The sequence below is a fragment of the Danio rerio genome, chromosome 10 (genome assembly GCF_049306965.1).
Source record: "Danio rerio strain Tuebingen ecotype United States chromosome 10, GRCz12tu, whole genome shotgun sequence".
In the NCBI taxonomy this organism is placed as follows: Eukaryota; Metazoa; Chordata; class Actinopteri; order Cypriniformes; family Danionidae; genus Danio; species Danio rerio.
This window is the reverse complement of record NC_133185.1, coordinates 9,721,403-9,733,179: the sequence shown is the minus strand read 5'-3', so window position 1 is coordinate 9,733,179 and position 11,777 is coordinate 9,721,403. Positions and strand designations below refer to the sequence as shown.

The 11,777-nt window shown below is 38.9% G+C and overlaps 1 protein-coding gene across 2 annotated transcripts; it reads left to right on the top strand.

Annotated features, from left to right (window-relative positions):
- Window positions 1–2,972: 2,972 nt before the first annotated feature.
- On the top strand, window positions 2,973–11,686 carry LOC110440062 (chondroitin sulfate proteoglycan 4-like). 2 transcript variants are annotated; one of them, XM_073914393.1, is made up of 5 exons: window positions 2,973–3,200; window positions 4,349–4,512; window positions 4,932–8,450; window positions 8,531–8,718; window positions 11,658–11,686. In XM_073914393.1, the coding sequence occupies exons 1-5, from the start codon at window positions 3,116–3,118 to the stop codon at window positions 11,671–11,673; spliced, it is 3,972 nt and encodes a 1,323-aa protein (XP_073770494.1). In that variant the 5' UTR covers window positions 2,973–3,115; the 3' UTR covers window positions 11,674–11,686. The 2 variants fall into 2 exon arrangements, with proteins under 2 accessions (XP_073770494.1, XP_073770493.1); XM_073914392.1 differs by having other exon boundaries at window positions 10,229–11,686.
- Window positions 11,687–11,777: the final 91 nt, after the last annotated feature.

Sequence of the window (11,777 nt, the reverse complement as noted above, 5' to 3'; positions counted from 1 at the left end):
CAACAAACAAATAAAAATAATGTTATTTTATGAATTTGACTCATGTTACATGTATCAGAACAGCCACTCCAAAACTTGGCTAATTAATGACGCAGAGAAACAATATCAGTGGAGTCACTATGAAAGCCATTTTTCCAAAAACCTCTGGTGAGCGATAAACAAACATTAAAGAGGCGTGGTTATGAATATTGTGACTGAAGACGTCAAACTGACGCCAACAGAGAAGGGCCGGCACTGGGAAGCAAATGGTCATTGGCCTAATAGACTGGAAAAAAGCCTGGCTATTACCTCATAAGTACTGCATTCCCAATGAAGCAAAAGAGGTTCATTTTAAAAAGCTTCATAAAATATATCCAGTAAATAATACTTTGGCAAAGTATAGAGGTTGATAGTTCATGCTCATTTTGTAAAATTAAAGATGAAACCATGATTCGCATATTATTTCAATATACAACCACAAAAAGCTTTTGGAATAGTTTATGTCTTCAGAGGTAATTACACTGCTTCTTCCAGCCCATTTCAACTAAAAGATATTATTTGATACTATAAAGGTAAAACCGACATAGCAGAGAATTACATTATACACTTTTTTATTTTGATGGAAAATATTTTATTCACAAACATAGATTTTTGAATTTGCAGGCTTCGTTTTCACATTTTTTAAACTGATGTTTTTATTTAATCTCTTAGAAAGGTTAAAAACAAGAAAAGTGATAGATTCTTGGATTTTTATAGTTACTTTGGAAATCTCAGGGATACACGAGTCCTTCTTTCCACTTGCTGCATTTGTGTTTTTTATTTATCTCTGTTTAACTTTTTTCTTTTTTTTCTATTTTGTTTCTTTTTTATTGCTTTATTTGTTCATTCATTCATTCATTCATTCATTTTCTTTTCGGCTTAGTCGCTTTATTAATCTGGGGTCGCCACAGCGGAATGAACTGCCAACTTATCCAGTCTATGGTTTACACAGCGGATGCCCTTCCAGCTGCAACACATCACCTGGAAACACCCATACACACTCATTTACACACATACACTTCGGTCAATTTTAGCATACCCAATACCGCATGTCTTTGGACTTGCAGGGGAAACCGAAGCACCCGGAAGAAACCCACGCTAACACGGGGAGAACATGCAAAGTCCACACAGAAATGCCAACTGACTCGGCCGAGGCTTGAATTAGTGACCTTCTTGCTGTGAGGTGATTGTGCGCCACCGCTTTGCCCGGTTTGATACTTATTATATTATTTAACATGATCTTTTGGGTTTTTATCATTGTTACTTACTATTACAGTATTTTGTGTGTAAGACCAGATTTCTTATGTTTGTTATCGAAGTCAATTTAAAAAAAAAAAGCAAAAGAAAAAGCAAATGGTCAAACTTTAATTGAAAATGATCATAATTTGTAGAAGGAGGGGGGGGGGGGGGGATGGGGCATGCAAACTCCACAGAAATGCCAACTGACCCAGCCCTGGTTCTAACAAGCAACCTTCTTGCTGTGAGGCGACAGCACTACCTACTGCACCACCGCATCACTTAATAATATTAACAAAATAAATAATAAGATAAAAATACATACTTTATAAACAAGTACATCTAACAACCATTCAGAAATCATCCTGTTTCAAAGAGCTCGAGCATTTAAATACAGACACCAAAACTGTAGCTCACTGGGCCTAAAATGTTCATATAATAAATTCTTCTTACATCTTATCATTGCTTTTATTGGCTTTTATCTACATATGACTGTGTTGCCGTATAATCTTTCCCTCTATGTGTTTTCTCACTAAAATGACACTGCGATAGGCCTATGTCTTGGTGCTGTGATTTACTGGTAAAAGATTGATACAATTGTGAAATTACTGTAAATTACTCATAGTTAAAACAACTTTTTTAGTAGGCCTACCCATGTAAAAAGAAATCTGGCACAGCAGGCATTCATCCCGCACTGTCATACAGCATGTGGGCCAAACATGGCCCAGGTTCGGTAGAGGTGGTATTTAAGGCAGCTCACAATACTTGGGCCAGATGTAAAATGTAGTATTTAGCTCAGATGGTGATGATTGTTTGGCCTATCTTGACCCACATTTAAAATACAATTTTATTATTTTTGAATAAAGAATAAAACTTCTACCAATCAGGTCGCTTCAAGAAAAAGCACGCCCATGGCACGCCTAAAGATTTATTGGTTTTATCAATTTCAATGCAGTTGTTACACACCAACATATCTGTCCCAGTTCAGGCTCAGTTATGGGTTATTAACTTGGCTGAGACTTGGCCCAGATATGGTCCATTTTTGGCCCTTGTCTTAAAGCCAGACTTGGTCCAGTCATGTACCGTAAATCACTGCACCATGAGAGCCAAGCAAAAGCTGATTCTGTGGGCCAGAGATATTTTGCTATGTGGGTATTTTAGCAACAGAGAACTTGTGAAAGTGTATAGGCTACAACATGTCTTTTGGCGTACTTGAAGTTACTGAAAAAAACAACAAAAACACACACACACACACTTGCCCATATGATTATTTTCATGCTACAATGAAGCGATTATATTATCAGTCCTAAATCTTCTAATGATGTCTTAATGTTTTTTTTTTGCCAGTCTGTAGTGTTATTGCGCCCTCTTGTGGTCATTATAAAAATAATTAGATTATTTTGACTAGCAGAAGGTAGTTCTGTTAATAAAGCTAGTCAAACACATCAGTAAATGTAGATGTTAAATCGATGCCTATTTTGTAATATGCGTTTACTAATATATGAATGAAGTGGTGAAGATCAAAAAGTTACAAATCCTGACAGCAGATTCAGCTTTTGAAAGATTGAAAGATGCAAGCATACTGAATAATGGATAAGGAGGCAGCAATATTTCAGACTATAGTGTTTTTACCATAGACTGTAAAATACAAAAGACAGTTTTTACTTGTAACGGTTGTGTGAGCTTTGTGAATATGCATGAACGGGGCGGAGTAACCTGTCACACTCCCATGACGTTCTTGTGTGGACAGATTTGCAGGTAGTGATTTAAAGTTAACAATAATTTAAGGTCGCACAATGGAGGTTTTCCGGTGAATATTAGACCAATAAGACATATAAATCGACCCGAAATGCTATAAAACATGTGGATTTACATTCCCCTTGAGAAGAAGTTTCTGTGGCGCGTGTTTTTGCTGCTCACTTGGACTGCTGTACAGACTTTCGGAGGTGAGTGTCAGTACACCACAATTTGATAACCTTTTATCAAATGTAACGTAATGTAACCTAACATAAGTGTTGATTTAAGACTAACAATAATACTAATATGAATAACTCGTCGAATATGGTTTTTGTTGTAGCTTCAGTAGTTTATGCATCTGTATTATTCAAATATAATTTTATCAGCTAATTAGTTCGTTCATATGGCACAATTATTTATACCAACTTAAAAAAAAATATTAATAGTAATATGGGTTTGTAGATAAAGTGAGGTGTTAGGAGTAATTAATACCTCACTGTACAAAGTCACTTCTGCACATGTCTGATATGGGATTAGATATAATCCGATCAGTCCAAGTTAATTTTGTTTACCTGCTGCATGAATGATAGCGACCTCCCCCATGTAAGCTAAATAGAGACAGCAAGATGAATAGCAATACATATTTTTTAAAGCATTGCAAAAAATATGATCTTTGATTTTGCAAGTTGAAAGAAGTTGAGATATTTAATTTATTTAAATAGGTAAAAAGTATTTAATTAATAAACAACAAATGTTATGTCATGTTCCTTCTCAAAGATGCTTTATGTCGTTTATCACTTATTGTCAGTTGCATTAATAGTTTATTCAGTAGTTTGGACATGCTTTCATAATCTGAATAATCAAATAATTTATGCAAATTACCCACTGCTACTAACTCAGTAGGTTAGCATTTTTGAAGTTCATATCCAGTCACTGTGCTAATTCATATTGACTCTGGCACAGTGCTCTATAAATTAACTTGTGCCATTGTGCTCTTAAAAGGCATTCAGTGCATTCAAATGCATTAGTTGAACTCTGATAAAGATTTAGAGGGCCGCGGTCACAACAGCACTTAGTATAAACTGCTTTAGGCATTTAGCTGGCACAACATTCTTTCAAACTAACTTTTCAGGGACATTAGCAGGCATGTTACCTGACTAATCCATGTTTTAAAAGAATGATGTTGTTTTTGTGTCAGTCATTTTGACAAACTATACTTTCATATTTTCTGAACATCTCATCCTCTGGCACTTTGTTTATATGAACTTGTCCTTGGACAATGCAAAATTGGAAAAATATGTAATGTGATAATAAAAAACAGAAGACTCATGTTTTATACCCTTGATTGTTTTGACAGCTTCTTTCTATGGAGATGGTTTTGTGCATTTGAAAACAGTTGAGTTGTCAAGTCAGACATCTATCCATGTACGGTTTCGAACCTCTGGATCCAGTGGACTGCTGTTTTTGGCAGCCGGAGAGAAGGACTTCCTCTGGGTTGGGCTGCATTCTGGCAGAATAGAGGTCTTCATATACTTTTTACTTCATTTAATGTTATTTTATGTTTTGCGATATTTAACTGCTTATTAATATGTTTGACATTACTCATGCATTTGGCAAAATAAATAGTCTGAAATCTTTTATAAACATAATGATTTCATTGATATATCAAAAACAGATAAAAAATTGTACTGCTCAGCACAGATATTTTTGCCCTTTGGCAAAAACAAAAGGCAAGTGATTTCTTGTTGCTTCTAGACAGAAAAAGCCTGTTCACAGTATAATCCTCCACTCGCATCACTCTGCAGACAAGTCTTTTCATGCTGAGCACTACTGACATGGTGTCTCTGTTACCTGCATTTAAAGTAGTATGGGTTTCTTAGCAACACAGGATAAAAATTTCCTATATATTAATGTTAAGATCTCCTGTCCATCTCTGTCAGGTGCGGATTGAGTTTGGATCTGGGGAACAGACTGTTCGCTCTGAGAAGGGTATCCCTTTGAATGATCTGACCTGGCATGCAGTAGAACTCCAGCATGACCATGAAAACATTACACTGACTGTGGACAAAAACTCTGTAACAACTGTAAGGATGCCAGGGCCTGACCTTGAGCTGGACGTGCAGGATGGTCTTTTTGTCGGAGGCGTTGGAGATCTGGAAAAATCCTACCTCTCAGCAGATGATTCTTCTTTTGGCTTTCGAGGGTGTGTGGATGAGGTTCTTTTCAATGAGCATAACCTTCTGTCGTCCCTTAGGCCATACTCTGGATACAAAATGATTCATGAAGTGTCACTTGGTTGCAGTCCAGAATTCTCAGCAACTGTCAACAATTCAATAAGTTTCTTCAGTTCCAAAGCGTACATGTCATTGCCAATGTGGGACGTGCCTCAAGAAGGTGTATTTGAATGTGAACTTCGAACAGTATATTCAGAGGGGATATTTTTATACAGCTCTGCAGGCCAAGGAGACTACATTGCCCTGGAGATCCAAAAGGGTCACCTTGTTGCCATCCTAAAAATAGGTGCAACCAAAACAGTATTGCGTTCATTGATGGTCGTCAATGATGGGGCATGGCACATTTTGCGGCTTTATCTGTCTCCTTTAAATCTTCAGTTTACTCTTGGTTTGGAGATGCACAATTCTAGCTTTGGGATTAATGCCAGTGCATTACAGTTTATCGGGCCTCTTTTTCTAGGAGGGGTGGATGCCAACACTTACACAGACGTCCGCAAGAATGGACTGCTGTCTATGTTAGGCAAGCGTATAGCAGGAGGGTCATTTAAAGGCTGTCTTCGAAATATCAGAGTTAATTACCAAAGGATGGGCCTTCCAAAAGCATTGGTTACCAAGGACATATCTGTTGGTTGTGAACCAGAAAAGCTATTTGGTCCTACTACTGCAAGTCCATCAACTAACGCCTTATATTCTGAAAATTATACAGATGTTCCAGCTGAGCTGGACAAAAGGAATTTTCTTTTACTCAAAGATTTAGAGGTTCTTGAAGGTAGTCGAGCACCACTTGAGTCTAAACACATAAAGATTAATCTAGACTTCCGTAAGCTTGGGATCCGTCAGTCACAGATTATGTTTCGTATTGAGGAGCAGCCAGTCCATGGGCAACTCCGACTGGATGTTGACTCTGATTTGGGCGAGAACACCTTTAGTATGCTGGACCTCTGGCACAAAAGGGTCATGTATGTCCATGGAGGATCTGAGGACCTATTTGATTTTTTCATGTTTTCTATCTTGACCAGCAGCAAAAAGGAAGTGCCTAGCTGTCTCAAAGGGAACCGCCTGCACAGATTCAACATCAGTATAACACCTGTCAATGATGCTCCTGAACTTAGTCTCCCTGAAGGCAGTCTCTTCATTATGGTGGAGCACTCAAGACGTCATTTGAGCACAGATGTCCTCAGAGTCATCGACCCTGACACGAACTCAACAGATCTTAAGTTTACAGTGCTTGGAAACCTGATTGTTAACTCAGGGTTTATAGAAATTGACGAACACCCAGGCAAAGCAGTGACATCCTTTTCCCTAAGTGATCTAGAGGAGGGTAAAGTGAATTATGTGCACAAAGGTGTCAAGAACTCCAGAATGGCACTTAGAGTAAGTGATGGGGACAAGGTAAGCAACACTGTGGTATTTAGGATCATCGCTGTTCCCCTAGAATACAAGCTCACCAACAATACTGGAGTAGAGGTAATCCAAGGTGATGCAACCTTTATTAGTAACAAAAATCTTGCTATTCAAGTGAACGTCCCTAAACAAGCAGTGGATATTCGCTATGATATCACAGTGCCACCAGTTTATGGTGAGCTGCAAAGGCTACATTCAAGTGGGCAGTGGAAGCAAACAAGCACATTTACACAGAAACTTTTGGAAAAGGAGCGTCTCCGATACCTCAGCACCTTCCATGGGACACAGCAAAGTAATATCACAGACAGTTTCAAATACAAAGCCACACTTGGCTCAGTCATTACTGACGAGTTTTTATTTCTGATTAGAGTTCGCTGGATACGATACAGAATCACCAAAAATAAGGTTGAGATAGAGGGTAAACAAAAAGTCACATTGTCACCTCAAGAATTTCATGTTGTCACCAAGGGTGCAAGACTTACGGAAAATGACCTTCACATTCGTTTGTTGACATTACCAAGGAAAGGACATCTTCTTCTTGATAATAAGATTTTAAAAAGGAACTCTACTTTTAGCCAAGATTGCATTGCTAAACAAAAGTTACAATATGAGCTCTTAGAAAAGGCACATGATGATGCAAGGGACATGTTTCATTTTCAGGTTTTCTCAAAATATGCCATGTCGGGGATCCATGAGTTCAAAATCAGTATTAAAGCAGATATTCATGATATAATTTTAAGTAATCATGGACTTTCTGTCTTGGAAGGGGAGAGCAAGGTCATTACTAACACGATGCTTTTCTCAGAGACAGCCAGCTCCCGAATGGTACACTACACTGTTACTAACATCCCTAAACATGGGATACTGCAGAAAATAAATCTCTCCAATTCCTCTTCAAGAAATGACACCATAACAGAGTTTACTAATCAGGACATTTTGGATGAACGCATAATGTATGTCCATGACGATAGTGAAACCACACAGGATGCATTCAGGTTCGTGGCTTCTTTTGGCTCTCTGAAAAATAAGACTCTCGGTACGGAGGGTGTATTTAATATTTCCATTCAGCTAGTTAATGATGAGAAACCAGTTCGTGTTGTGGATAAAGTCTTCCATGTGGTGCATAACAGTCAGCGGTTACTTACACTGGAAGACTTGTGCTACCATGATCCGGACACAGACTTTGATGACAAAGATCTGCTTTATACTAGACGAAAGATCCCCACGGGTGAGCTAGTCCTGGTAAATGACACCACACACAAGCTTTATCAATTCCATCAGAGGGACTTAGAAGAGAAGAGAGTGCTGTTCATTCACAAAGGAGCAAGTTATGGTCGCTTCATCCTCTTCATATCAGACAGCAAACACTACACATCAACAGTACTTGAAGTGTCAGCCCAGGATCCATTTGTTGAAGTGGGCAACAACACGGGTCTTTTGGTACAGAAAGGGCAGGCAGCCATTTTAGGAGTTGCTAATTTCAGTATTTCCACTAATATGGATGTCAGGCATGATGAAGAAGTGGTCTTTGAGGTCTTTCTACCACCAAGCCATGGGACTCTTTACTGCAATGGAATCAAAACAAATACTTTCACACAACATGACGTAAAGATGGATCATGTAATATATCATCATGATGACAACGAAATCCTGGAGGACTTTTTTAACATCACTAGCAAAGTGAAAGGTTTGCATCTGGATGTAAGTGTGAACATTAAAGTGTATCTTGAGAGTCATCAGCAGCCCCCAACAGTCATTCACAATAACCCAATCTTGGTGGATGAAGGAAAGCCTGTTAAAATCACCAAGGAAGTTCTCCAGGTTAGTTTTGCTTTTAAACATATTCAAATAATTTGGCTGTGAAATGTCGACTATTGTGTAACTGATGTGGTTTGTTTCAGGTTATTCATGAGGATAACAAACCTTATGAATTTTTGTATACTGTGAAGGTGGCACCCGCTCATGGTTTTCTGAGGATATCTATGGTGAAAGAAAGTCACTACCGTGGCAGCCAGGAGAGTCCCATAGAGAGCTTTTCACAGGGTGATATTAATGAAGGGCATGTTCAGTATGTTCAGAACGAGAAAGGGTATGTCAATGACTCCTTCGCACTTGATGTAACCAATGGCATTCTAACATTACGTGAAGTTTATTCATAAACTAATTTCGAGAGGATCACGTGCTTATGATTTATCACGTCCAGTCTCGCATTTGCTAATCACTAATCTTCCAATCATATGAGCCCTAAGGCACCATAAATAGTCTAAGTTTCCAGTTCACTTTATCTTCGTTTGGAAGAAGCAGCTTCACCGTAGCTAGCTCCGTTGAAGAACCAACTCTAAACCAGCATGGACAACTAAAGCAGCAACAAGCTACAATCTTCAGGATCTTCATTTGGAAGAACGCTCTGCTCTGCTCATCAACTACAAAAGCTACAAGTGCTACAAGCTACAAAAGCTTCAAGCTACAATCTACAATATACAATCTAAAAGCTTCAATCTACAAGCTACAATATACAAGCTACAGCAACAACAACAACAACTACTATTGCTACCATTTCAAACAACTACAACTCCAACATTTTCATCAACAGCTTAAACAACAACACCAAAACCTTCCACTTCAAAGAGCCTCCACAACGCATCTGCTGTGTCTTCAACCTTATTTCCCAGCAAGATATAAGCCAAACTCCAAAGCTATTGCAATAAAACGGAACCCTCACCTTCTCCTAGCAGTACACATGCTATCCATCGTTTAACAGATTGTTTGCTGGAATGTGTTCAGCAGAGCAGCAGCTCCAGCCACAAACAATGTTGAATTTGATCAACAAAATGGCCGCCAGGCTTTTTGCACCTTTTGCATGGCCTGACTGAAACTCCTTAAGCCAATAGCTGTAAAGATAAGCGTCTCCATCCAATGAGCTAAAAGACTGGAGATGGTCCCGCCCTCTCTCTTGACTCTGTTGCAAAGACCTTATGAATGAATAGGCCAGACACGCTTGTAATTTTAGTTTAAAAAAAAAAAAAAAAAAAAAAAAAAAAAAAAAAAAAAAAATATTCCATTTGACATTTAACTTCTGAAAAGATTATTACCCAACCAGTAAATATTAACAAGCTATTGAAAACATTATGCCATCAAGCACAGAAGTCCAATTGTAATACGCCAGCGACTCATGTGTTGATTTACAAGCGTCATATAAGATTATATAGCAAGTCAGTCGGATGTGAAAACGGCAAAGAAACAAACTTCCCACTTGACTGTTATAAATACAAATTTAAACTTCACTATCACTTCACATGCTCAGTCTTCAAGGGGTACCAGTTTCCAGGACCACCAGACTAGCCATATCCCATGTCCTCAGCTCTCCATTCATCTGTCATCCCGTTAGGAGACGAACACCCACCCCTACCATCCTTGCACATCGTATCAATGAAGTCATCGGACCATGCATTATCAAAAGCGCTTCCATTTACAGCCGCCCATGCCCTTATTAAGATGCCTCGCATGGATATAAACTAAAACAATTTTCATGTCTGCCATACTTGTATTATTTTGCAAAGATTTAATTTCTGATTCTCTTTGTTTTTTTTCTATTTTAGAGATCATGACTGCTGGCTCCAGAAGCTGACCCTCATCCAACCTATTACACTCCACATCCTCTTCACAAAGGATACATTCCATTTTTCACTTTATCCAATCTGTCCTAACCTGCAGTCTGCAACCTCCGAACCTGAAACCGTCGATTATCTTTTTAAAAAGAAATCGACAACAACTTCATGATTGGAACTCCAAGGCTCCTCCTTTTAATATCTCGCGCATTAGCCCCATTGGTGTCGCTACTCAAAAATGTTCTGGCAAAAACGCCTTGTAGTCGACCTTTCGTCCCAACACAATTGCTCCTTTCCTAGCATTAACAGCACTATTCCATTGGACGAATATTTACTTAACTACTACGACATTGATCAAGAGATCTCTCTCATAAAGATAGCCAGTCGTAACACCTGGCTAGCCAAAGAAGACATTTCCCCTACCTTTAAAATCATGCCAATCCACCCAGACTTCTGGCACCTTTTGGCATTTATTGGCGAAATCAATTCTATTTTTCGGATGCAAAAGCAGCCCAAAAAATATTTGACATAATGTCAGAAGCTTATGCTGGATTCTGTCTAATTTTTACGAAATACCATACCTCATTCACCTTCTAGACGATTTTCTTATTTCCCCCCCGTCATCTCCTCCAGCCAAACACCTAGCGATCACCCAGCAGGTTTTCGCTGATCTCGGAAGGACCCAGTACTTCAATCGAATTTCTGGGTATTAATCTAGACTCGCATAAATTCCAAGCATCCCTTCCTAAAGAGAAAATCAATCGAATAATTTCTCTATCCCAAATTTTCCTTGAAAAACAGATGTGCACACAACGAGAACTCCTACCAATTCTCGGCCATCTAAATTTCGCTATGCGCATTATTCCTTTCATTTCCCACCTCCATCAATTATCCACCACAGTTCATGGTTTAGAAGAAACAATTTTTCTCTCCAAACCCAGTCGCGATGAACTTTGCTTATGGATCTCTTTCCTTAAGCAATGGAACGGCTGTTCCTTTTTCTACAGCGACTTGATTGCATCCCCTATTGACATCAACACATACACAGACGCTGCCCCTCCAATAGGTTACAGTGGCTAATATAAAGGACACTGGTTTGTCTCAACATGGCCAACCCAATTGTAATTCCATTCCAAAGACCAATGTTTTTCAGCCCTCTTCAAATTCTACCCTATCATCGCAGCAGCCATCCTGTGGGGGGACGAATGGTCTACATCTAGCATTCTCTTTCACTGCGATAACGAAGCTACAGTGCATTGCATTAACAAAGGACGCTCCCACTCCCAATCGCTTATGCCATTTTTAAGACACCTTATCTGGATATCTGCTAAAAAAAAAAACAATTTATCATGATTGCTGAACATGTACCTGGTTGCAAAAACCAAATCGCTGACTCTCTCTCTCTCATTTCTCTTTGCAGATATTCTGGCAACTAGCCCCGGAAGCAGACCCTCACCCAACGCCGGTCCCTCCTTATTCAGTAACGATATTTCCATAAACCACCCACTTCATAATCTTCATCAAACTTCTCTATCTCTTA